The 27,262-nt window shown below is 32.8% G+C and overlaps 1 protein-coding gene and 1 long non-coding RNA gene across 2 annotated transcripts; one reads left to right on the top strand and one right to left on the bottom strand.

Moving 5' to 3' along the window:
• The first annotated feature begins 111 nt into the window (after positions 1–111).
• Positions 112–14,177, top strand: LOC148627241 (26S proteasome non-ATPase regulatory subunit 6-like). Its single transcript, XM_088570201.1, has 8 exons — positions 112–282; positions 4,027–4,232; positions 4,909–5,054; positions 9,220–9,439; positions 9,641–9,749; positions 11,256–11,424; positions 11,829–11,934; positions 13,902–14,177. The coding sequence occupies exons 1-8, from the start codon at positions 138–140 to the stop codon at positions 13,968–13,970; spliced, it is 1,170 nt and encodes a 389-aa protein (XP_088426327.1). The 5' UTR covers positions 112–137; the 3' UTR covers positions 13,971–14,177.
• A 21-nt stretch (positions 14,178–14,198) lies between these two features.
• Positions 14,199–26,722, bottom strand: LOC148627242 (uncharacterized). The gene is made up of 3 exons (XR_015920042.1): positions 26,554–26,722; positions 14,741–14,897; positions 14,199–14,418 (listed from the first exon to the last, which is right to left on the bottom strand). It is a non-coding gene; the product is annotated as an uncharacterized LOC148627242 (long non-coding RNA).
• Positions 26,723–27,262: the final 540 nt, after the last annotated feature.

A 27,262-nucleotide genomic window follows, 5' to 3' on the forward strand; every position in this document is an offset into this window, starting at 1 on the left:
AATAACACTATATATTTATGAAATTTAGAAATATTCTATAATTTTGAAAATCTAATGAGTTGTAAAATGCATGAATTAGAATTTGCATGAGAAATTTAACAATCCCGCACACATACTGTACATTTCCGGTTGTAAACATGCCGGTCGAAAATTTAGAAGAACAGGGCCTTGAAAAGAATCCAAACTTAGAATTAGCGCAGTGGAAGTTTCTTCTTCAAACACAAAAATACAAGAATGATAAAGAGATCAAATCCAAGATCCTTAAATTTGTGGAGTCTAACAGTACGAATGTTTAAAAACTTCTTCAATTAATCTATGAAATTCAATTTTGCTTTGTCACTTAACAAAACTACAACAGTTCAGGGATAACCATCAATTTGTGGATAATATCTTTATTGAGATAAAATATCCTCAATGACTAAATATGAGGAAAGTGGAACCTTACGGTTAATCATAACCTTTGAACAAATATGACCTCAGTCTTACCACAAAATTCACTCTCACTACTGACAAACCTGTGTATCGAGAACTGTGATTTGGGTACTGGAATGGTTACACATTATGGAATGTTTCCTTTTTGAGGCACAACATGGCCTAGATAGGTTACTCGAAAGACTGAAATATGTGTCAATGACCAAAATACATGTGGAAAGACGCCTCAAAATTTTAATTGTACACTAAAAAGTTCTCTTTGAATATTTTGTGAATCAAAAGCATTTTCAAGTGAGCAAGTATGAAAATCATGCTTGATGAACTAAACATGGCAGAATGATACATTTATTTGACAAACCTACATGTATAAGAAGGATAATTTACACACATTCTCTTATACTCTTTAATTTGATAAAATTCAAAAGGTAATAATCATCAATCCCCAGTGTGTTCATTCTTGACCACAGAAGTGGAACCCTCACTTGTTGGAGTTAGCATTTTAAAAGATGGACACACCTGTGTCATATTACTATTTCCTGTTCTATAATTAACGCGGTAGTTTAATTTGATTATCTCATTATAGATGTATAATGGACTTCTGTGGTAGTAAACATTTTACTTGCATGTGTCATATATTCATGTCAACTAATTAACAAAGTCATTTTGAAAATTGTACCCAACACAAAAGTTGTGAACTGTTTGAAGTTCATTAAAAAAAACTAATGAGGCTTACCAATGAAAACTTTTCATAAAAACATGTAATCATCCAGTCATCTGCATGCTTTGCTTAGAGGAAAATAAGTTTAATTACTTTACTATTAATTGTAATTGATGAGTATAGATGATTGGCTTAATTATATTGAGTAAATACTATAAAAACAAGATTGGTCATATATGTAAGAGAAATATACATTGTAAGTGTTTTCATATGATAAATCCTCCTTCATTATGTTTATTTTCAAAGCTTTCATTTCTTTAATTCAAAACCGTTTCTAGAAATATATTTTAAAACTTTATGTTGATTAAAAGGTGATATGTTATCTTCCTTTTATGCTTCCTTATGTACCCTTAGTCTTCATGTTGTATCATGATATCATGAAGAAGTCCATTGAGGCCTTTTGCACCAGTACTCCTTTTGCGCCAGTTTACTTTACGATTTTCATAGTTGAATTGCACCAATAATTTAATAATCATTTTGCCCAAGAATACAAGAAAATTTACATTTGTGGTACATTAGATGTGTGGTGTGGTTATTGTATGTTATTCACCATTTTTTTTTATCTCTTTATTATTGCTTGTTCATCTTATATTTTAAGTCAATCTAATTGACTGCATTACAAAGTTACATTTGTAAACCTGTGAATATGGCCTTCTTTTTTATATATCTATGGGACATGTTTGCAACTGACGGACGGACGAGCAATACTTTATCCATTATTAAATAAAAGAAATATTAAATTATTTACATGTATGTTATCCAGTTATTTCTCCTTCCTTTTTTGTTAATTTTAAAATTTCAAGTTGAAAATTGAAAAATAAATGATTACAATCAAATTAAAATGAGAATAAAAAAATAAATAATTATAATATATAATTTATATTTGGTTTTTATTCTGGATACAATTTTAAATATTAATATTTAAGTATTTTTTATGTTTCTTTTCTTTAATTCATTTTTAGTTCATTTTTTTTATGATCGTTTTACTTCTTCGATATTTAATTTCCTTATTTGTATTTGGCACAAAAGGTAGTCTTTTTCTGGCGGAAATAGACTAAACAGAAAACTATTTTTGGGGCAATTTAACTACAATTTTATATCCAATTGGCACAAAAGGACCATGTCCATTCTACATGTATAACAAAACAATTTTGTAACATATGAAAACGCAATGTTGTGTTTTCAGATAAAAATGATTAAAAGTTACTTCTTTGTTAATAACATGTATTATAATTAAAGTCTTGAAATGTCTTACGATCATTCCTTATGTATTTTGGTCAACAAAGTGTATTTCCATCTTTTGAGCTACCAATTTCATGTAAAATTATATCAAAAACAGATCCAACTTTTCTGTTTATTTTTTTTCAAATTTTTGTAGAGAGTTAAGAAATTGTTTTGAGATGTTCCCTACCTATTAAAGGTAAATTCTATTCACATTGACAAGCTGGTCAATGGAAGGACAATAGCCACCATAGGTAATTTAAACATGTAAGTGGTCCATATTAAGTGAACTTCAGATGTTAGTTTGTTTTGTCATTCTCTATGAAATTGAAAAAAATAAACTGCAAGGTCAGTTTTCTACATTATTTTACAAGCTATTGATTTCTGAGGCTGGGGTGGTTCTCAATTGCATTTTCAAAGTTCCGAGATTGAAGCTGCCATGATGCCACGATTTTTAGATCACAATTTTACATGCACAAACCAGATATTGCTGGTTTTTCCTGCCATAAGTATACTGAACCTGGTTGATAATACATTAATGCTTCCTTTGGGAGCCCATAATATGTAATAGGAGGAAGGCATTTAGTAGGTTCCCTATGAAATAAAATAGATTTAATATCATCTACCATTTTTGCGAAATTTGATTTGGGACAATATCATCTGCGGGAGCCAGCAAAAAAAATATTCCATATATTATAGTTACAGGATCAACGAAGAATGCTTGGTTTTACCACAACCAGAAGTAGTTTTTGTTAAAATGTCCAAGTTCTGATCAAATAACATGTGGGTTTTTAAGATATTTTGTTGACCAAGTGTTTTGACTGCATTTCAATGCTTCAATAGATAGATTTGTAGTGTTTTTTAAAGTTTCTCAAGTGGTCATGCTAATTTTTTTTTGATGAATTTCTATACTTTTAAGAGCAAGCTTGACTCACTTTTAAAGTTTTATTCTCAAATTAAAATCTTCAATTGAATTTTGTGCACTCTTTTGAATATGCAGGATTGTAGCCTGGCACCTAACAAGTGATTTGTGTATCTAAGAAATGGCACTTCTTGTTGCACGCTTCGAGCCTGAGCCAAAATACAAATCACCCCTACTTTTCGATTATATGAATATCCTATTTTCTCTTATTTCTTAATAAGTCTTACTCTGTCTGACTTCATGACCAAAACCCTGATTGATTTCCGAAATTTGGTAAAATTTCTCTGACATGAGGTGTTTTGTTCTATTACAGTTTTGTCACTCAATACCTGTGTGTACAAACACAAAGACATTTACCTGTGAAAACTCTTAAGAGGGAAATCTCTCAAAATTATGTAGCATTGTTTTCGTGAAAAAAATAAAATATACAGTTCTAGAATTTGTAATACTTTTACAATTTAGAGTTACAGAGTACATAAAGTAGGTAGGTAACCCCATAAGCATGTCAGACTGAGAGTGTCAAGCATCTATTAAACTTGCTTTCAGCACAGATAAAAACAGCAAGCAAAAAATTAGGTGACCTTAGTAACATTGATAATCTTTAAAATTTAAAGTTCTCATAACTGCAATTCAATAGAAGTAAATTAACCTGTGCATGTAGAAATAAATTAAAATTAAAAATAAATTTAAAAAAGCCATTACATAGTCTCAAAATATTCAATATTTATTGTAGACATGGCTCCTTTCTATGAAGAATGTTGTAAAGATTTTAACTGGCCCTCTGATGCAGCTCTGGTAAAGAAAATGAAAGATGCCAATGCTGCAGAAATAAAGAAACTTGATGAAGCAATTGAAGATGCGGAGAAAAATTTAGGTGAAACAGAAGTTAGGGAGTTTATGTTAAAGAAAGCAGAATATTTGTGCAAAATTGGTGACAAAGTAAGTTGTGTTTAAGTAAGAATACATGTAGATTTTGTAATATTTTTGTTGTACTTTGCAAATATGTTTTGGAGCAAATTCTTTTGCAAAATGTTAATAAATATCATGTAGATACAACACTATTCAAATGCTTTTATTTTTTGTACAAGAAGAATTTCCTTTCATTGGAGAAACATGATTTAATTCTCTCCAGTGTCGGACATTTGTGATATTTTCTCATTTAAAAGATTCATTTGAAAAAAGTGTGTGACCCTTTTTCATTTTAACTGACTGTAGTCATGTCAACAATCACTGCAAACTTCTTCCACTAATATCATTTTTTCTTCCCTGTTGAATGCATTAGAACCTGTATAACATCACACTTTAAAATTTTCTCTCTACACTACAGCACTCTACAATGTATTTACTTGTACATTTTTCAGAATATACTGCTGTCCATCCATTAGTTTGTTTGTCCATGCTAGTGGACAATTTCTTGAAATGTAGCTTTGAGTTATTTGTACAAAGTTTGTTTTCATTTAATGTTTGTTTTTGTTTGTTTTTTTTTTTGTTCATTTCAAATTTATGGAATTTAAAACATAGAATAAATCATGTGCTTAAGTGTAGCTATTAATTGAAATTCAAATTTATGTTAAATATTTATCTGAGCAGTTACTACAGTTCTTTATTGTTACAGGAAGGATCATTGACTCAGTTCAGAAAAACTCAAGAAAAAACAGTAACTCTAGGATACAGATTAGATTTAGTTTTCCATTTGATAAGGATGGGACTGTTTTATATGGACCATGATCTCATTACAAGGAATCTAGATAAAGCACAAACGTATGTTTGATCTCTTTTGTAGATATGTTTGTTGGTTAAATGCCATTACTACTACATCATAGCTTGTTTTAATTAATCAGTTTCAGCATATACAGTCAAACCTATTAGGTCGAAGTTGAAGGGACTAGGCAAAAATGTTTGAGCTATCCAAGGTTCAAATCATCCAAGGTCAATTTTAATTTGGAAATGTTTTGGTCGGTGATTGTTTCTGCATTTTTAATTACTTACACAGGTTATATTACTTGTACATATATGTATACATGTTCTTCACTTTATCAGAGTACTTTGTGGTGTCTTCTTTATCATTTCAGAAGATAATTTTTATGTGATGTGTATTAAATATGTTATAAATTCTGAACAACATGGAATGTATTAGGAGAAATTCTTATTTAATTATTTTTTTATATCCACATAACTAAAGGGGAGGACCGTCAAACCATGCAACAATTGAATTTCAGATTTACTAGCAAAACAAATATAGTCGTAAAAAAATACATAAGTTTTTATAATCTGTTTTGCATGTAATTTAATGATCAAATATCATTCCAACAAAGAAAATTTACAACCATTTTTATTATCATTATAAAAAAAACATTCAATGTTTGAATTTGTTTCTTTTAACAACGCAAACTTTTTAGCTCATCTGACTGTAGGCTGATTTGGATGAAACTTTAGGTGATTGTTCCTTAGAGTATTCCGCACAAAATGATTGTTTGGATTTTTGATCTGTTTAAAAACATGGCTGCTGTTACTAAAAATAGAACATAGGGGTTGGACAGCAGATTTTTTAATATATCTCCAAACACCTTAGGTTTAACCAAATTCTGACAGAGTTAAAGTATTCAGCATGATCAGATCTATCTGTGGTCTAATTTTGGTGAAAATCTGTTGGCCAGCACTCCACAGTTTAGTTTAGTTTCACACTTTTGGCTAGGGATGAAAAATGGAAACCAGTGGTTGCTATAGTGATTAAAAATGAAGAATCAAATGTTGAGAAAACATTTTCTGAAAAAGGGGACTTTTCAAAGTATTTGCAATGTTTTATGTATTTTCAATGTTGAAGGGGCTTTTTTTCAATGACAGTTTGACTTCATTGTGAAAGTGAAAGTAAGTCAATTTTTTACCATGCTAAATTTGATAAGTGGATCACAAAGTGAAATAGCTCAAAATCTAACCAGCAATGCCCATAAGAGGAAGTGATTTTCGAAAGAAAAAGTTTGGAGAGTTTCAGGGCATGAAATAAAAATTTAAGATATTTTGCAGGAAATTTGATCATTTTAAACCTGATTTTATGAACTTTTTTGCCAATTTTCGCATGGTTTCTATGGTAACCCTATTTACTGTAGGTAATCTTTTTTCCAGAAAATTTTCACTGCACCCTGAAGGCCTTGGTTTCAGCTATTTTTAGATATATAGATTTACAGATGCTTGACAATTTTTTAAAGTGATAAATGTTACAAAACATCAGATTACAAGACCAAAATTAGGCAGTTCTACAATACTGTGGAGTGCTGGCTTGACCTGTGTTGGAATTATTGCCCCTTTTGGATGTTTTTTGCTGTTTTTGATGTTATTTCTTTCAAAAATCTTCTCCTCAGAAACTACTTTTCAGAATTCAATGAAAGTTGATATTTTTGCTTTTTTAGGGTATCATTTGGGTTTTAGATAGTTAAAAAAAGATGGCTGCTATTACTAAAAATAGAACATAGGGGTCAGACAGTTATTTGCATATAGATCTCCAAAGCTGTTAGGTTTAGCCATTATCTTTCAATTGCTGAAATGATCCTTATTATAAGGCATCCAAAAAAGTTGTCAGGCAACTCCATGTAAGAGTTATTGCCCTTGAAAGGTAAAAAATTATGCTTTTAGCAGTTTTCAGCCAGTATCTTGAAAACTATAATAGATAGAATGAAACTTTAAGTTGATGCATATGAGAAGTCCTTCCAAAGTGTTCATGGAGTCAAAATTGTCTGACAACTCCTTATTAGAGTTATTGTCCTTGAAAGGCAAAAAAATAACCAGCTGAGCGATTCAGACTCCTGGGAGCCACTTGTTAATATTGATCAAATACACAAATTAGACCACAAAGGTATCAATGATTAATTACATAAACTATGCTAAATGTTGTAAAAACAATTTTAGTTATCGTGTGTAATGAAGCAATCAATTTTCCTACTAATTAGTTCACTTCAAGAAATCCAAGTTAATTAATTTTGTAGACCTATCAAGGGGAGTAATTGATAACCTCAAATTATCTGAGATTTCGATTCATCCAAGTTTGAGTCATCAGATGTAAAATTGTATTGGAATAAGAAATAACTGTTATTAAAGTTAATTAAATATCAAGATTGAATATATACTTCCAACGTTTGCCAATTATGTACATGTTATTATTTGTTTTCATAATACAGTGGAACCTCGACGTATCGAATTCAGATTAGTCGAAATCTCGGATAACTCAAACTAATTACAAAGTCCCAGCAAAACTCCCCTTACTCCAATACAATTTTACCTCCGATGAATCAAAACCTCGGATAACTTGAGGTAATCAATCAGTCACCTCGATAGGACTTCGAGGTTAATTAACCCTGATGTCTCAAAGTCAACTAATTAGTCAGAAAACTGATTGATTTATTACAAACCATGATCGAAGTGTGTTTAACAACGATTAGTGTGGCTTTTAAAATTAATTTGTTGACACTCGTTATGGTTTGATTTGTTTATTTCATTAATTTCAAATTGCGCGTGTTAAAAGAAACAAATTGTATTAATAAAACGTCCAAATTTACACTAACAGTGATATCGAATATTTTGATAAAAAAATTTTAAAAATACAGATGAATTGCAATGGTGTCTGACTATTTAATGACACATCAAAGAGATGATAGGAAGGGTATTTCATCCACTACATTCGTTTCGCTAGTGAATTTGAAATTTTATCATAATAATGTAGAACACATGGTTTAACGATACTCCTGATTGTGAATCAAACAAAGCAGCATTTTATGAGCTATGATGTTTTTGATGTAGAAAAAAAAAACAAAAAAGGAAATTTCACTGAAATACTCAGTGCCGTTCAGTATTTCAAACATGATGTACAACATACAAAAAAATATCTTCTGATATGAAACACAGGACATTATGAAGCACCGTGTTAAGTGAAGTACATGTACATATACAAGCACAACAATGGTGTAAATACAGAAACAATCATTGACCAAACTACTAGTATTTCCGGTTTCTCTGCAACCTCGGATTACTCGAACCTCGGATAACTTGAACATTTTTGCATGGTCCCTTCGACTTCGACTTAACGAGGTATGACTGTATATTCCATAACTGTTGCTCCCTGCTCACCACAGAGGGTGGAAGTAGAATTTCAAACAGGATAAGTCAATTTCAACAGTTTGTGTTCCAATACTGCTTAAATTCAGCAATGAAACCATTCTATCTACATGGCAATTGATAAGTAAAGACTTAATTCGTTTGTTTGTCTCAGTGTCTTTGCGTGCATTAAGTCCATGTTGTGATACCAAAATTTCTGATAAATCTTCACACGAAGTTAACAAATTGAACGTTGGGGATTTATCCTGTGTACCTTCTAGGTATAATACATGTATTTATATATTATCTGTTGTATCTGTGAGACAGTGCTAATGAATGATAATAGAAATGGCACAATTTCATTGCGTTTTTTGTAAGTCAGGGCCTAATCTAGATATTGTCAACAAGAAGAAGTATTAGTAAATTTTGTTTGAAAAAAAAATATTTTGACATTTTTGTTTATGTAATCTATTACAAAAACTTCCCCTTGTCAAAGATAAAAAGAAGAAGTGTGCATAAACAAGAAGTTTTTGCTCATTTCTTCCTCTAGATTGGGCCCTGTAAGTACTGTAAAAATCAAATATCTTTTAACACAAAAAAAAGTTCAGTCTTCTTGAGATGGGCATAAATTAAGTTTCAATCTTTTTTTTTTCAATTTCTGTTGAAAACAGATTTTGCATTCTGCAGGCTAAAAAATATCTAGCAAATTCTTCAGTTCTCAGGCCAAAAAATATCTAGCAAATTCTTCAGTTCTGAGATATTTTTGAAAAGGCCCATGGTTTAAAAAGACGGTTTTTTTATATTAATTTAATGATACAGATATGCTAAATTCATTCTACAGCTTGATTGATGAAGGTGGAGACTGGGACAGAAGAAACAGATTAAAAGTTTACAGAGGAATGTATTGTATGTCAATCAGAGACTTTAAGAAAGCTGCTGGTTTATTTTTAGACACTGTAGCTACATTTACATCTTATGAATTAATGGATTATCCATCATTTGTAACATATACTGTGATCTGTAGTATGATTGCCTTAGAAAGACCAAACCTTAGGGAAAAGGTAGGTTGATTAGTGTATATACTTACTATTCTGTTTGCTGGAGACATATGTCTCCTCTAACATTTACATTTATTTTAAAGAATAACTTGACATTTTGTCTCTCATTCAGACACTTTATAAAACATTTTTTTTTTATTATTATAATTTTGATAAATCAGTAAAATAATGCTGTACTAATAACTTGTCTTACATCATTTACAGGTTGTTAAAGGCTCCGAAATATTAGAAGTGTTGCATGGTTTACCTAAGGTTCGGGCTTACTTGTTTTCTCTGTATGATTGCCATTATTCAGATTTCTTCAGATACCTAGGTAAGAATCATGGGTTTCACTTCAGAATACTGACTGGTTTTAAAAGCCTTGTCATTTTATGGTATAATAATGTCTGTCCGACGGCATTACCATGTCACAGCATAACTTGAGAACTGCTTATTTGATAAACTTCAATCTTTTCACAAATAATTGTTATGATGGTCTAACGGTCAATAAACTTTTTGGAGAAAATTCCAGTTTTAGTACTTGAGTTATGAGACTTTACTTAAAAAAGTCAAGATTTTACATGTTACATGTTATCCCATATTTAGGAAATTGTATGTTGGATTTACTTCAGACTACATGCAGTTATTTGTAAAAATGGTTTGAAGGTCTGTATATATTTTGATGAAATTCTTTTTTTAATTTTTTGAGTTATATCATATTTTTATGAGATTTTTTGTTACATTCCAACCGTAGCTTGATTCTTCTTTAATGTTGAGAAGCCCTTTGAATAAAAAACTTCAAACTTTATACAATTGTTTATTATAATGAAGGACCATATTGTAAACTAGTCCACAGACTAAATATGCTATTCTGTTTAAATAAAGAAGATTATAATTGTTTAGGGCCTGTATACATTTTAGAGAAAATTTTATCTTTGGTTTCAAGAGTTATGGAACTTTTTCCTATTATTTATTGGATTTTTTTTGCATGTCAGTACTCACACTGGAATTCCATCATGGGGACAGCCGCATCATTTTTAGAAATTATTTCCTGTTTTGATTATTCCCTCAAGAACAAGGTAGCGAAGGCATGCCCTTCCTTCCATTTCTTTGTAACACCCTTGTGAATGCTCCAGAATCAACATTCTTCAACAGTTTGTAACTAATCCTTTGACATGCTAAACCCTTAGGTTAATCTACAAACGTAGATTTTTTAAATATCGCTAACTAGAAATTTTACAACTTACTGCAGAGATGTCAGACTTTGTGTAGCCCATATGAGCTCATCTGGACACCAACACCTGCACAGATGATCGCAGCACCATATCATTATACAACAACAAAATTTTAACAGTTGTCTAAAGAGTACAAATAATTGTTAAAGGGAAAATGAAAAAGGGAAAAAACTCTTACAAAGAATCATCAGATAACAACCAGTGATAGTTGTAAAAATGTTGGTACTGTATCTGCAATGGCCATTTTTTTGTGATTACAAACATGCAAATAAATATTTTGGTCCAGGTGTGTAGCCACTTTGTTTTTGTGTGACAACTTGAAAATAAGTTAGTGGATCTTGATTAAATTTTATAAAAAGATATTATACCTTAAAATTTGGTATTGATTTTGAAGGTTATGGTCCCAGCCGTTTAGAAATTAGGATAAAAAACAAGCATTTCATAAAATTAAACTTCATAACTGAAGTATAAGTTTATGGATCTCTATAAAATTGTACCACAATGTTCACTCCCAGAGAGATAAGACTGCAATTAGGGGCAAAAAAGGGGGAAAAGAACTTTAACTTTTGTTACCATTGATGTCACTTGATTTTGTTATCTTACAGCTGAAGTAGAAGATCTGTTGAAATATGACCGACTTCTAGCTCCCCATTATAAGTACTATGCCAGAGAGATGAGGATTATAACCTACACACAGCTACTAGAGTCCTACAGAAGTTTAACCCTACAGTATATGGCTAATGCATTTGGTGTAACAATAGAGTTTATTGATCAGTGAGAATCTTTAGATATTGATATTACTAAAAGTCTCACTGAAGTTGTATTCATGTTCAAACTTGTCAAATTCAATACTTGAATTCCTCAGTCCATAATATAGTTTTTAGTCCCCCACTGGCCTCTTTGTATGACAGGATTTTAATTGCAATACCATAATCAAACCTGTACGAGTGAATTTTTTTTTATTTTAATGAATTTTTCAGGGTAATATAAAAATTAAAATCGCAGTTTAGGTTAATGTGGACAAAATTGAAGAAAATATGCAGAAAATAATTTCTGAATTAACAGTAGTATGTGTCATTTATCTTTTTACTTGTGTTTAAGCTGTACAAGAAGGTTATAAAAGTTTGTTTGTTGTTCTGTTGGGATTTTAAAAAGTCATGTTATTTTTTAATTTTCAGAGAGCTGTCTAGATTTATTGCAGCAGGTCGACTCCATTGTAAAATAGACAAAGTCAAAGGCATTGTAGAAACTAACAGACCTGACAGTAAAAACTGGCAATACCAGGTAAATAAAAGGGTAGCGAGGCAATACCCAGTAAATAGGGGGGACTTTCAGTCAGTAAAGGGGGAGGACTGGAAATGACCAGTTATTATGGAAAAATCTGGCAGTCAGTAAATCAAAGACGGTTGGCAATACCCAGTAAATAGGGACAAACTGAGAGTTAGTAAAGGAGGGTTGGCAATACCCAGTAAATAGGGACAAACTGAGAGTTAGTAAAGGAGGGTTGGCAATACCCAGTAAATAGGGGAAAATTGGCAGTCAGTAAAGGAGGGTTGGCAATACCAAGTAGATAGGGAAAAACTGGCAGTCAGTAAAGTAGGTTGGCAATACCCAGTCAATAGGGAAAAAACTGGCAGTTATTAAAGGAGGGTTGGCAATACCCAGTAAATAGGGAAAACTGGCAGTCAGTTAATAAAGGGGGAGTTTGCAATACTCCGTTAATGATCAAACATGGCAATCAGTTATTAAAGGGGGAACTTGCAATACCCAGTGAATAAGGGTAAAAACTGGCTTTTAGAAAATCAAGGGAAAACTGGCAATACTCAGATAAAAAGGCAAAAAGTTGACAGTCAGTAAATGAACTGGGAACATTGACAATACTAAGTTGGTAAATGAGGCAAAACTGGCAGTCAGTAAATCATGAAGGAAACTGTCAATTCTCAGTAAATAAGGCAAAAGTTAGTGATAACAAGTAAATAAAAGGGTAAAAGGCTATACTAAGTAAAATATAAAAAAAATGGCAGTCAGAAATTAATAGAAAAACTGGCAATATGATAAAAAAAAACTGGAAGTTAGTTAATCAAGGGGAAAACTGTCAATATCCAGTAAATAAGGGAAAACTGGTAATTTACTGAAAATACAAGTGTACTTCAGAAAAAAACACATTTTTCTGTTTCAAAAAATAAGCCAAATCATAAGTTAACAGTAACTATTTTCAATGTCATAGAGTCCTGGTATAAGAAGGATGAAGAATGCAAATCTTTTTCCGCTATCTCAAATATTGGGGTATCGATATTCATGGTATACAAACATGAAATTAAAAACCCTGTGCACAATGACCTTATTGAATAGGCGTAAATCAAATAAAATTTTGAATTCCAGTATCTTTCAAGTATTAAGGTATCAGGATACATATCTATCATTCAACATCCTTACATGTTTTAATCTACTGTCAACCAATCATTTATTACCCATAAGTATTATTTTATGTTAATGCATACCCAAAGTAGATTAGCAGAATGATTGTTTGCATACTCAGGGTTTTCCAACTTTTAACCATACAGATTTGTGGTAAAAGTGAAATAACTGACCAATTTAACACTAATTTAAGTATCCCACAAAATGTTGTTTCTCCAACCATGAATCTTGATATCAATGATTATAAGTTAACAAAAATGTATGTCTGTTTAATGTTACATCGGATAAAAGGGTAGGTAGATTAATTTTATTTTCTAAAATTATTTCATATGAACACTTAAGGATTTTTATTACTTTAACTGTGCTCAACTAAATAATGATTGTTAAGCAGCATACATAAAAAAAAATTACAATAAATTGTGCTCAGGTAGACAGAAACAAGTACTATCTTTTAAAAAAGATAGCCGACACAGTAAAATTTTGTTCTTTTAACTTCTAAGTTTCTACATTTCTTTCAAGAAAATAACACATGGCACGCAATTTCACATATTCAATACAGATTTTTCAAACACTACTTAGTTATCAGTATCTGGTCAATCGCGAAACAGTATTGCGATCAGGTGACTTGTGTTTCCATAGAAGAGCCTCCTTAAGGTCAAAGGGTAAAAAGTGAAACTATACCGACTGTGTTGGAAAAAAATAGTCTAAGTAAGGCAGCTTAGACAAGTTTTTTTTTCTGGCTCGTGAAAAATTACAGTAACGTAACTATATTGTAAACATTGTCTGTTTTGCTGGAACTTTTTATTTTTTGGAGTTTTTTCTTCTATTTTCAGGCTACCATTAAGCAAGGAGACATTTTGTTAAACAGAGTTCAGAAGCTGAGTCGTGTCATAAACATTTGATTAATTTATTAGTGCTTCAATATAATTGTTTATTGAAAATCAGGGATCTGAAAATTTTATGAAGATCTGTGTGAAATCTACTGTTCGATTAAAGTTTCATTTGATATATTATGAAAAAAAATTTCAAATCCCTGATTTTGAATCATTGTGCTGTATTCATCACATTTGTATACTGTATGTTCAAATTAAAATGATTTCTATAAATAATTTTAGTTTTGTCTAAAATGGAGCATATTGAATAAAAAAAGGAAAAAAATAGCCACCTTTGTACCTCAAACCTTTGAAACAAGAATTTTATGTATTCTATAGTAAGAAGTAGTGGTAGCTTCTAGCTGTATAACACAGTGATAAAATTCATATGTAATGAATCTGGCTATCTTTCATGTGATTCCTCCAATGAACCATTCAGTAGGTTGATGGGTCATCCCAACGCATTACTCCTTCTTAGCTAAAAAGATAACAGTCACTAATAACACACAGCCATCTTTTTTATTTAAATGACATTAAAGCTTGACAAAAAAAGAACATTTTCCAGCTTTCTGGGCAATAATTTAAGTCACGGTATATGGTTCTCTAATAAATTTTAATACAAGGTTCAGTGCCACAAAAGAAAGTTTTAAGGGTAATAGTCATAACCATTTACAAATTAGGGGTCAGAAACGAGCACTTTGTTCAACTTTGTATAGTTTGCTTACTTTTAATGTCAAATTACATAAGTTCTTTGGCCTCTTTCATTCTATTCAGAATCTTTGTGTTAAACATTTATTTACTTTTCAAGTGAAGTGCTGTTTAAGGCTTGAATGTTTGTTTTGTCTATAGTTGTTCAAATGGTTCTACATTTCTATTCTTTGGTCATATCAAGCTGCATCCTGTGCTGTAAAGCTTTTTTTAATACTGGAAACAGACACTAGTGGTGAAGATGATATGCTAGAAGAATTATAAAGTGAAAAAAAATAATTATCTTTAATTATCTATGACTGATATTTTTAAATTCGTCACTTTTGTATGTAACAGCAAATTTACCATTCGATATTTGCTCTTTTTTTAGCTATTTTGATATGTCTCATAAAATTGCAGGAAGATATCGGCAAGAACTGATGCAAAAAATAATTCCCATTGGTCTGTGTAAAGGTTACAGACCACCAATTCAACCAACGAGCATTTGGAATGTACGCAAAAATAATCCTACGCAGAAAATACCCCTGTTCCTCATAGTGCTGTGAAAAAAGTTCTCATCTTATTTAAAAAATTTAAACAGTTTCTGAAAGGAAAAACATTTCTGTACATTTTATAGGTGCATTTTGCTTCTTGTGATGTGAAGCCTAATCTCCATAATGATTTTTAAATATACCCCTATCTTGTGAAAACACTGGGATTTCCCATGCTATTTATAGACCCTTCACTTCCGGTGACCAGTACTGCACTGCAAGTCTGCTAACCCCACATGCCATTCTGAGGATTGTGAGCTGACATATGTAGAATCATGCTGATATGTAGTCCTCTGCAGGTTAAAGTTAAGGTAAAGTCCAGAGAAGCCATTGAATATTGTGAAATTAGCATAGAAGCCTATGGGAAGTGGAATTAGTGGTTTTTAGCCTAAACACTAATCCACATAATGAGATCGTTTATATGTAAACATCCAACACACTAATGATATTTTATTGAATTCATAATTAATTGTCACTAAGTAAGATCTGTCTCGGCTACTACAAACTGTTTACCTACTTGATTTCATCATAGACCTAGAATAAATTATTATTTTTAGTCTTTCTTAGATCTGGATGCAGAATAGCTATAAGTATATTGAGTGGATACGAAGTTGGTATGCTACTGCACTGAGGAAGTTTTTGATATACGATTTCAGATTCTAAACATGAGTTATTTAGAATTTAAAAATTGCCTTTTGTAGACTATATTCCAGTGCCTTGACAGAATGTAGTGACAGAGAGGCAAGACAATTTATTAAATATAACTAGTAATACAATCGTCTTTTACAGCGAATGTAGCTTATCTTCTATCGTTATCAGTTTTATTATCTACTTTTGTCCTTTCTATGCGTTTCTAGATGTATTATGTTTTACCAGTGGCCGTTTGCACAATAAATAAAACAGTTCTTTTTTTTTCTTTCTGTTGATGTAAACCATCTTTCGATTTTTTTACATTGGTTTTATGGGACTTTTTTTCTTACAGAAATGGGGTTCGCATGAACCATCTTTTCAGGGTTTGACCGTAACAAGTGTCTAGCTGCGCCCCACGAAACATTTTGATAACGTCAAATCTAATTTTACACAATGCTTTCCAAATATAGAAGTTCATAGTTGATAAGTTCTTTTCCCTTTCAAATTGTCTTTCCAATTTAAAATAGGTGTGTACCGTTTCCAACTTACAAGGTTTAAACCTCTCCATTTCAATGTCGGATAAAGTTTTTGCCATTTCAAAGATTTTGGTTTTGTTTGTCATATTATCATCGGTACCCCCAGTTGTCAACTCTGATGAATCTAAAATTATTTTGTAGAAAATGTGACGAGTTACATCACTAGAATTTAACGTAGGCCTTCATGAAGTATATCATTGTTAAAGAGAAAAAGACACTCTTGTATATGCTGTACCCGGCTTAAAACAAATGGTGAAAAATAGAATACATAAGAATATTCTTGTTTTTTTGGGGTTTTTTTTTTTTTTTTAATCAGCCAAATCAATATTTAAGGCAATTTCATTATTTAATCACCAATCTGATACCAATTTGAAATACTTAATAAAAATGACATCAGTTAAACATGTTGTTTTTAGTTAGCATAGATTAATAATTGTTGTCTAAACATTGTCTGTCGCTCTGTTAGAGTACAGACGAAGCCACGCCACTATATACCTGAGAACTACTTTAAACAGGATTACCGCTAATCCTATATGAAGCCATTCACAGACCATCGGATCAAAATATGAAGATAAAATGTAGATTTTTTTTTGCGACAAAGGACGTTTATCATTTCTTTTGATCCTTCTCTGTTTAAATACTACTTAAAGATGTGGGTTTCAGAAGCATCACCATACAAAAATAAGTTACCCAACCCTGCAGACGTCGATTCGCTGATATATTATCATGAATTCATCTTTTTTGAGAGAGCGCCTAATGACATCAGAACGTCGTTTCAGGCGTGCATGTGAGCAGATAGTACAGTTAAACTACAGACTGGCAGCAGCAGAGAAGAGATACACAAGAGCCAAGAGAGAAGAGCGTAGAACATTCCGGTACACCCTCAGGCTGAGAATAGCTGTAATTGATGGGCTCCGAGACGTTTACTACCAGTACGCTCACCAGAAAGCTAAAGATGTAGAAGAGTTGAAAGTGTTGCTACAAGAAGTCAAAGACCACCAATAAATACTTCATATTGAAGTCAATTATTACAAAGGCTCTTTTAAGGGCCACTTAAATTATTCAAAAAGATTCTTAGGTTGATCACAAAAAAACTGAGTTTAATCTAGGGAATTACACTTTTTTAATAAGTCAGCATTACAGCAAAATTATTTGCAGAACTAGTAAAATTCTTTGTTGAATGCAAAATTGACTTGTTCGCACATCTGGTACCAGGTGCCAGTAACTAAGGGCTTTTACATGACACATAGGTGTCTATGCGATAACTCGTATGACCTGAGCTATGTAGCTTATCAACTGAGAAACATAGCTAGTTTACAGGGACATTTATCTAAGGACGTGCATTATTTCAATGATTCTGGCTCAAGTTTGAATTTGACAGACAGTTTCGACTTGAAAATTCTGAATTTACTTCCCAAATCTGCCCCTCCTTGTGTATGGATTTGAGGTTTTCACACCAGTACAATGAATATTCAAGTCTAAAAGGCTTGGATCGCAATATCATTACAATTGAAAGAAATCTTTTGCTGATTGAATATACTGTTAGTGGATGCTTTCCCCTGACCACCGCTTAGTCAATTTGTTTTCAAACTACGCCGGTGGCATCCCGTGAGCCCAATGAATTTTGACATGTTTGAATATTTAGTTATATAGTTCTGATGATGGAAAATACTACGTATTGATAGTGTATAGAAAGGTAATGAAATAAAAGGCGGCAAAAATTAGCGATCGACGCGTTCAATTTTCCACAATTATATTGTTTAGTCGTTTTGATAGTTTTTTTTTTAAATTTAAGTACCAATCCATATAAAAATTCAGACATCGTCTATGAAAGAGGTTATTCGTGGTGCAGAAAAATCCAACAAACAAAGGACACTTATTTTGTCTACACACGCCATATTTTTACGCATTACACTATTGTCCTATCTATTTTGGAGAACTCTCTGAATGATGCGCCAACATTCTGACCCATACAACAGCACTGGCTTGATATTACTGTTGTATATGCGTATTTTTGTTCTCTTGCTGTATACCTTTGAATTCCATACAGGTTTTAATCTGGCGAAGGCAGTTCGAGCTTTCGATAATCTTGCCCGTATGTCTTTCTTTGTGCCGTTGTCAGAGCTTATTATGCTGCCTAAATATGTGAAGTCTTCAACTGTTTCTACTGGCTTTTTGTTAATAGTGATTGGGTTGGTAAGTGTCTTGTTGATTGCCATCACTTTGGTCTTGGTTGTGTTTATATTTAGGCCAGCCTCTTCTGCATAGTTATTCAAAGAATTTGTTTTCTCTTGCAAGTGTTGATGTTGATATTTCTGCAAGGTCATCTGCAAAATCCAGATCGTCGAGTTTGCTAAACATTGTCCATTGTATCCCATGACTTGTTCTTGTGTTTTCCGTTGGATCCAGTCTATGGTCATTACGAACAGTATAGGTGACAATATACAGCCTTGTCTTACACCGGATCTTACATTGAATGGTTGAGAGATGGCAATTCCCAGGACGACACTACAGTCAAAGTTGGTGTAGAAACGTTTAATCAAGTTTGTAATCTTTGATGGAATTCCATATGTTCCTAGAATTTTCCACACGGTCTCTCTGTGAACGCTATCAAATGTCTTCCGAAAATCGATAAAGTTGATGAAAAGAGGCGTGTTCCATTCTATACATTGCTCCATGATGTCACGGAGCGTGAATATTTGGTCTATGCATCCACGTCCTTTCCTAAGGCTAGCTTGTTCTTCTGTTAGCTTCTTGTCTACTGCATCATCTATTCTGGCAAGAACGATCTTACAAAATACTTTACTTGGAACTGACCGTAATGTTACTCCTCTCCAGTTGTCACAGTTCAGCAAATTTCCTTTTGTCGCGGTTTTGACAATAAGATCTTTCGACCAGTCATGTAGTATGTGTTAATTTGTCCAGATGTTTGTAAATAGGTTGTGAAGTATTCTTCTTAAGGTGTTGATATCAGCTTTTAGTAATTCTGCACTGTTGGATTCAATTCCAGCGGCTTTGTTGTTCTTCAGCGATTTAATGGCGTTTTGCACTTCGTCTAAAGTTGGTGGATCAGTATCATTGTTGGCATCTTCAGCAACTGGTGTTGGATCTGCTATAGATGTTGGATCGGTACAATTCAAAACTTCTTTGAAGTGCTCTACCCAGCATTTAGCTTGTTCTTCCTCGGTAGTCAATGTATTGCCTTGTTTGTCTTTGACCTGTGTAGTTTGTACTTTCACTGTACCACATAGTTGGTTTGTGATTTTGTATACTGTTCTCATTTCACCCCTGGTGGCAGCTTCTTCTGCCTCCCTGGCAATAGAATCTACAAAAATTCACGGCTGTCTTTCCAAGCACTCCTTTTGACTTCTTTATCCTTGGTCTTGTATGAAGTCTTGAGTTGTTCTTGTATCCTTGATGATTTGGAATTAAGGATTTTCTGTTTAAAGTCCTTACGGTCTTCAATTTTCTTCCATGATTCCTCAGATAGCCATTCCTTATTTTTCTTAGTTTGGTATCCTAAAGTATCTTTAGCTGTTTCAAGATACATATCTTTTATGATCTCATACTGGTTTTGCATATTATCATTCTCAAAATTTTCAAGAACACTGAATCGGTTACGTAGAGCAAGATTGAATGATCTTTTGACTGTTGGGATGTTCAGTTTGGATATATCTAACCTTTTCCTGATGTTTTCTTGTTCCGGTGTTTTCCTAAGTTTAAGTTGTATTACTGCTCGTATCAGATGATGGTCACTGTTAACATCTGCACCCCTGAAGGATCTTACATCTAGAAGGGATCTTCTGCATTTTGAATTTATTAACACATGGTCGATTTGGTTCACAGTATTCCCATCTGGTGACTTCCAAGTTAGTTTATGGTTGTTCTTATGCAGAAAGGCAGTGCCTCCAATTACACACCTGTTGGTAAGACCAAAATCAACGAGTTGTTCTCCATTTTCATTTCTTACACCACAACCATGTTTTCCAATAACTTGTTCTATATTGGTTTTATCTGATCCTGCTTTGGCATTGAGAGCTCCAGTAACAAGTATCATATCAGGTTGAGAAATTTGATTGAATTGAATACAGCTTGTAACTGGTCATAGAAGTCATTCTTGTCTTCCTCATCCGCTTCGTTTGAAGGAGCGTAACACTGTATAATGGTCAGTTTGCAGAATTTGAAAATGAATCTTGCGGTTATTAAACGATCGTTTATTGGTTGCCACTGTAATAGTGTTTTCTCTACCTCTTTGCTGATAATGATAGCAACTCCACTGATATGATTGCTATTTTGTCCTGAGTATAGAATTGTATGTCCACTGTTCAGTCTCGTTTTTCCTGATCCTGTCCATCTACATTCACTTATAGGCTAAAAACCACTAATTCCACTTCCCATAGGCTTCTATGCTAATTTCACAATATTCAATGGCTTCTCTGGACTTTACCTTAACTTTAACCTGCAGATGACTATATATCAGCATGATTCTACATATGTCAGCTCACAATCCTCAGAATGGCATGTGGGGTTAGCAGACTTGCAGTGCAGTACTGGTCACCGGAAGTGAAGGGTCTATAAATAGCATGGGAAATCCAAGTGTTTTCACAAGATAGGGGTATATTTAGGTTACAGACCACCAATTCAACCAATGAGCATTTGGAACATACACAAAAATAGTCCTACGCAGAAATTACCCCTGTTCCTCATAGTGCTGTGAAAAAAGTTCTCATCTTATTTAAAAAATTTAAACAGTTTCTGAAAGGAAAAACATTTCTGTACATTTTATAGGTGCATTTTGCTTCTTGTGATGTGAAGCCTAATCTCCATAATGATTTTTAAATATACCCCTATCTTGTGAAAACACTGGGATTTCCCATGCTATTTGTAGACCCTTCACTTCCGGTGACCAGTACTGCACTGCAAGTCTGCTAACCCCACATGCCATTCTGAGGATTGTGAGCTGACATATGTAGAATCATGCTGATATATAGTCATCTGCAGGTTAAAGTTAAGGTAAAGTCCAGAGAAGCCATTGAATATTGTGAAATTAGCATAGAAGCCTATGGGAAGTGGAATTAGTGGTTTTTAGCCTTAAGCAGAAGCCATGGCAAAATGAAAAGTTTCTTGAAATAGCTTTAAACTACTTGAAGATCTTGTTAACTTTGCCATGAGAGGAATACACTACAAAAATCCTTCAAAATATGCATTTTTTTAAGTAATAGGTCCAAATTATGGAAAATTGGTCTTTTTGGCTGATTTTTATGTCCTATCTTGTAAAAAGTGTAGAAAATTTAGTAAAAATATCAAATATTAAACTTTGAGGGCTATATTTACCTAAATATGATAGTAATAAGCACTTGAAATCAAGTTTTGTGTAGATTTGAGCAAAAATTAGGTTAGAATTGAGGAAAACCTCACTTTCATTACTGCGGTTAAGGCCATATAAGCATTCCCCTATGGCAACATGGAAAATCCATTACTGAGCACTTTTTTTGCTTTAGGTGCCCTTTACTGGTCATGTTTTAATGTGAAAACACTGTATTTACAAATTTAAAGCCAAATATATCACCTTTTGTGAAAATTTAAAGATTTAGGATTTTTGACATGTGATCAAGAAAAAGGGGGAGGCATGTCAGAAATAAATTTTTAAAAATAGACCAATTTCTCAGAAAATGATTACTTTTAAAACTATTTCTTCATTAATATTGTTAAAAAACAAGTTGTGATTGATATTTTTTATTTGAAAAGTCAGAAAAAGTTCTTTGCAAATATTTAATGCATTTCAGTATGGTAGAATATTTTCACTTTTTTGCTCGCACAACTTGGTTACCCTATATTTAAAAATCAAATATTTAAAAAAGTGCTTGTCACATTTCACTGAAACTTTGCAAAGGCATTCAGTATGTGTGTAGGAAGATACCTGTATAGTTATTTATTTTTTCTAAGACAAAAAGTGACCCTTTAGGTTACAGACCACCAATTCAACCAATGAGCATTTGGAACATACACAAAAATAGTCCTACGCAGAAATTACCCCTGTTCCTCATAGTGCTGTGAAAAAAGTTCTCATCTTATTTAAAAAATTTAAACAGTTTCTGAAAGGAAAAACATTTCTGTACATTTTATAGGTGCATTTTGCTTCTTGTGATGTGAAGCCTAATCTCCATAATGATTTTTAAATATACCCCTATCTTGTGAAAACACTGGGATTTCCCATGCTATTTGTAGACCCTTCACTTCCGGTGACCAGTACTGCACTGCAAGTCTGCTAACCCCACATGCCATTCTGAGGATTGTGAGCTGACATATGTAGAATCATGCTGATATATAGTCATCTGCAGGTTAAAGTTAAGGTAAAGTCCAGAGAAGCCATTGAATATTGTGAAATTAGCATAGAAGCCTATGGGAAGTGGAATTAGTGGTTTTTAGCCTATTTAAAAATCATTATGGAGATTAGGCTTCACATCACAAGAAGCAAAATGCACCTATAAAATGTACAGAAATGTTTTTCCTTTCAGAAACTGTTTCAATTTTTTAAATAAGATGAGAACTTTTTTCACAGCACTATGAGGAACAGGGGTAATTTCTGCGTAGGACTATTTTTGCGTACGTTCCAAATGCTCATTGGTTGAATTGGTGGTCTGTAACCTAAAGGGTCACTTTTTGTCTTAGAAAAAATAAATAACTATACAGGTATCTTCCTACACACATACTGAATGCATTTGCAAAGTTTCAGTGAAATGTGACAAGCACTTTTTTAAATATTTGATTTTTAAATATAGGGTAACCAAGTTGTGCGAGCAAAAAAGTGAAAATATTCTACCATACTGAAATGCATTAAATATTTGCAAAGAACTTTTTCTGACTTTTCAAATAAAAAATATCAATCACAACTTGTTTTTTAACAATATTAATGAAGAAATAGTTTTAAAAGTAATCATTTTCTGAGAAATTGGTCTATTTTTAAAAATTTATTTCTGACATGCCTCCCCCTTTTTCTTGATCACATGTCAAAAATCCTAAATCTTTAAATTTTCACAAAAGGTGATATATTTGGCTTTAAATTTGTAAATACAGTGTTTTCACATTAAAACATGACCAGTAAAGGGCACCTAAAGCAAAAAAAGTGCTCAATAATGGATTTTCCATGTTGCCATAGGGGAATGCTTATATGGCCTTAACCGCAGTAATGAAAGTGAGTTTTTCCTCATTTCTAACCTAATTTTTGCTCAAATCTACACAAAACTTGATTTCAAGTGCTTATTACTACCATATTTAGGTAAATATAGCCCTCAAAGTTTAATATTTGATATTTTTACTAAATTTTATACACTTTTTACAAGATAGGACATAAAAATCAGCCAAAAAGACCAATTTTCCATAATTTGGACCTATAACTTAAAAAAATGCATATTTTGAAGGATTTTTGTAGTGTATTCCTCTCATGGCAAAGTTAACAAGATCTTCAAGTAGTTTAAAGCTATTTCAAGAAACTTTTCATTTCGCCATGGCTTCATCTTAAGGCTAAAAACCACTAATTCCACTTCCCATAGGCTTCTATGCTAATTTCACAATATTCAATGGCTTCTCTGGACTTTACCTTAACTTTAACCTGCAGATGACTATATATCAGCATGATTCTACATATGTCAGCTCACAATCCTCAGAATGGCATGTGGGGTTAGCAGACTTGCAGTGCAGTACTGGTCACCGGAAGTGAAGGGTCTATAAATAGCATGGGAAATCCAAGTGTTTTCACAAGATAGGGGTATATTTAAAAATCATATGGAGATTAGGCTTCACATCACAAGAAGCAAAATGCACCTATAAAATGTACAGAAATGTTTTTCCTTTCAGAAACTGTTTCAATTTTTTAAATAAGATGAGAACTTTTTTCACAGCACTATGAGGAACAGGGGTAATTTCTGCGTAGGACTATTTTTGCGTACGTTCCAAATGCTCATTGGTTGAATTGGTGGTCTGTAACCTTATACCGAGGACATCTATATTAAATCGCTTCGTCTCTTTCGTAACTTGGGCAGACTTGGAAGTTTCATACATGGTACGTACATTCCAAGCTCCAACTTTGATCTTATGCTTTAGTCTCAAGAAGCTCTCTTTCTGTCTTTTAGCTTCCTGGTTTGAGCTTTCACTAGAAGCTGTCATACTGCCAATGGTGGCTTCTTGGCTAGAGTCTTCACTAAGACCATTTACAGAGTTATTCATATTTCTTGTTATGGTTTCTGTAACAGCGTGTTTTTTTTTGTTGGGTTTACTCTCTGGGTTGTCCTTCCCATAGATGCTGGCATTACCCTGCTTATGGTTGCATCCAACCAGTTTTTCTATCTATGGGTTAACAGACTGTTATCTATGGGTTAGCGAGCGTTATATGTGGGTTAACAGGTTGCTAAACCATAGATAACGGAATTTAATGATCGATCACAGGTGATATTGAGAGTTGCAGTCTGTTAACCCATAAATAACGGTCTGTGAACCCATAGATAACGGGATTTTGGTTAATTTCGCGTGCCATATATATGGCATATAAAACGCTAGAGGTAGTCGTTTGAATTATGGTATCCAAATAGACAGTAAATTCCCTGCGCCTTACAGATGTAGTCCTGGGTCCAGGACAGCAGACAATAAGGATATTATTTGATAACAAGTTCCCTCCAGCACAACTTCAACAACGACTGTATAGAAAAAGCACTTTTGTCAAGAAAAAAAAACACTTGGAAGAAAATGAAATCATTTCTCCCAACATTGACATTGTCAAAAAATATCAAAATATGGCCATCAAATCAATGAATGTGACTTTTTTTAGCATGGGATCTTTTAAATGATAACAAAAGAATATAATAATCTGGACAGATACAGAGGAATGAAATTTTGGGCAATGAATTTTTAGACTGACTAAGGGCAATAGTTTAGACAGGAAAATTGTGAAGGTCCGAGCAAATTGCCCAATATGTCATACTATGTGGACCTTAATTTTAGTGTGATTTCGAAGTTAACCCTAAAGGCGCTTGTCTCAGAAAAAATCCCTTTCCTCATCATAGCGTGAATTACATTTTTCTGAGATAAGTGCCCGTGATTTGCCCTCGTTCTATAAGAAACTACTGTAGTGGGTCCATCTTGTATATTGCCTAGTTTGTGTGATGTTTTTAGTCCTCATGGTCCAAATAATTCTTAGGGGCACCTTGTTCCGCAAATTTTGCTGTTTCACTTATGATATGCCTGCTTAGACACTTTGGAGGATTGCCAACTCCAATTGCTGGCTTTGATAGTCTTCCTTCTCGCAACGATACCAACATATCAGACGACCTAGTGATACTTAAGTATTATAGGAACATTACAGCCCATTCAGAACATGGAATAATGACAGATACAGACTTTGTAACAGAAACAAGCGGAGTAGTAAATTCTCTGTATTAGCAGCAGCAGTTTTCCTTAGGCAGCAACCATTTGAAATTCCTGGGGGTGTGGCTATGGAATTTTTCTGAAACAAACTATTTTACCATGAGCAAAAATAACCTGTATTTTTTCAGGGCCATTAAAAAACAAATGTGTTCACCATCTATTGAAAATAATTTTTAGTTGTCATCTTGTCGACATTTTCAAGAAAGAAACTTTTTTCCCAAAGAAAATCTATAGCTCCCCCCCTCTCCCCCCAGAAAATCAAATGGTTGCTGCCTTACCCCTTAACGTCGACACTGAATGTATAGAACCATAAACTTTTTTTTCCCGTTATTTACTCTTAAAATTTTGATGGAGCCCAGTGTGTCAGCTCCCGATGGTATCAAGAAGGTTGCGATCATACTTGAGTAAACTTCAAAATATGTACCTCTACCTCAACGAAAAATCGCTTGAATTGACATGTTTTTCACAGTGTCGAAGCCTATAAAGAACATTGTATTTAAGATTCAGTAAAAAAATGGTTTATGTTTAGTAGTATCACAATTTATACTTCTGGAGTCATCTTGGTGACGTGTGGTTATTTTCTTGTCAAAATTTATCAAAAAGTAGCTGAAAACTGGGTTTTTGTATTTCCCTAAAAAAGTTACGTAAATTCGACTCAACAAATTATTGCAATACGAAAACACCTACTTTTTTTATCATTTCATAGATATTTCGTTTGTCAATATCATGAAGACATCAATTTTCAATTAATTATTCTAAAAAAAATAAAAAAAATAATATTACTCTTACCTCTATAATACAAGTGTCACTATCAGAGAAAATGTCCATTTACATTATACCAACATGGAAAAACCATAATTAGGGTACCAAGAATTAAGAATACGATACCTTAGTTTTTCTTTTTGGGATTTAAATTGTTATACTATCGTTAAAGGGGGGAAGGTAACAGAATATAATATCTCACCCGTTGTTGTCATTTTTTTTTTAAAACACAATACTTAAACGAGCTTGTGTTTATATAACTTTCTTACCTTTTAAAATGAGCCCCTAGCCAGGTGAATAAATGTTTGAATTATTTAATGGCCATTTAGGTGAAAGTTGTCAACTCTACCTAAACAAAAATCTCCCAATGAAGGAAAAGCTTAGGTTTATCATATTCTGTAAGAAAGACATTTTCAGAATTATAATTTTAGAAATCGATGTAATCGACATATCTACTCATTAAAGGCACTTAATTGTCAGACTTAAATTCTTGAAGTGACAATACTGACCTCCTGAATTTTCGGAAATTCATATTTTCCTCCACGTCAGCTTTGATTGCTATTTTTTTTTAAATAATGTACTTCAGCCAAGCCTTTTAATGCTTAAAACATTTAATAGCCGCTTAACTTTCGAATTAGCTTAAGCAATAAATATTTAAACTACTTGCAGTTTGAGCAACAGAATAGTTACCTTTCCCAGATAAAATTAGCCTCAATATGAACGAAAATAATCGTTT

This window comes from Perna viridis, chromosome 1 (genome assembly GCF_037379345.1).
Source record: "Perna viridis isolate PV_CMFRI_1.1 ecotype Kerala chromosome 1, ASM3737934v1, whole genome shotgun sequence".
Taxonomy (NCBI): Eukaryota; Metazoa; Mollusca; class Bivalvia; order Mytilida; family Mytilidae; genus Perna; species Perna viridis.

Excerpts from the sequence above, each read along its gene's own strand:
- LOC148627241 (XM_088570201.1), top strand. The coding sequence starts at position 138 with ATGCCGGTCGAAAATTTAGAAGAACAGGGCCTTGAAAAGAATCCAAAC. Across the intron at positions 283-4,026 it reads TAAATTTGTGGAGTCTAACA|ACATGGCTCCTTTCTATGAA; the intron begins GTACGAATGTTT and ends TATTTATTGTAG. Across the intron at positions 5,055-9,219 it reads AATCTAGATAAAGCACAAAC|CTTGATTGATGAAGGTGGAG; the intron begins GTATGTTTGATC and ends TTCATTCTACAG.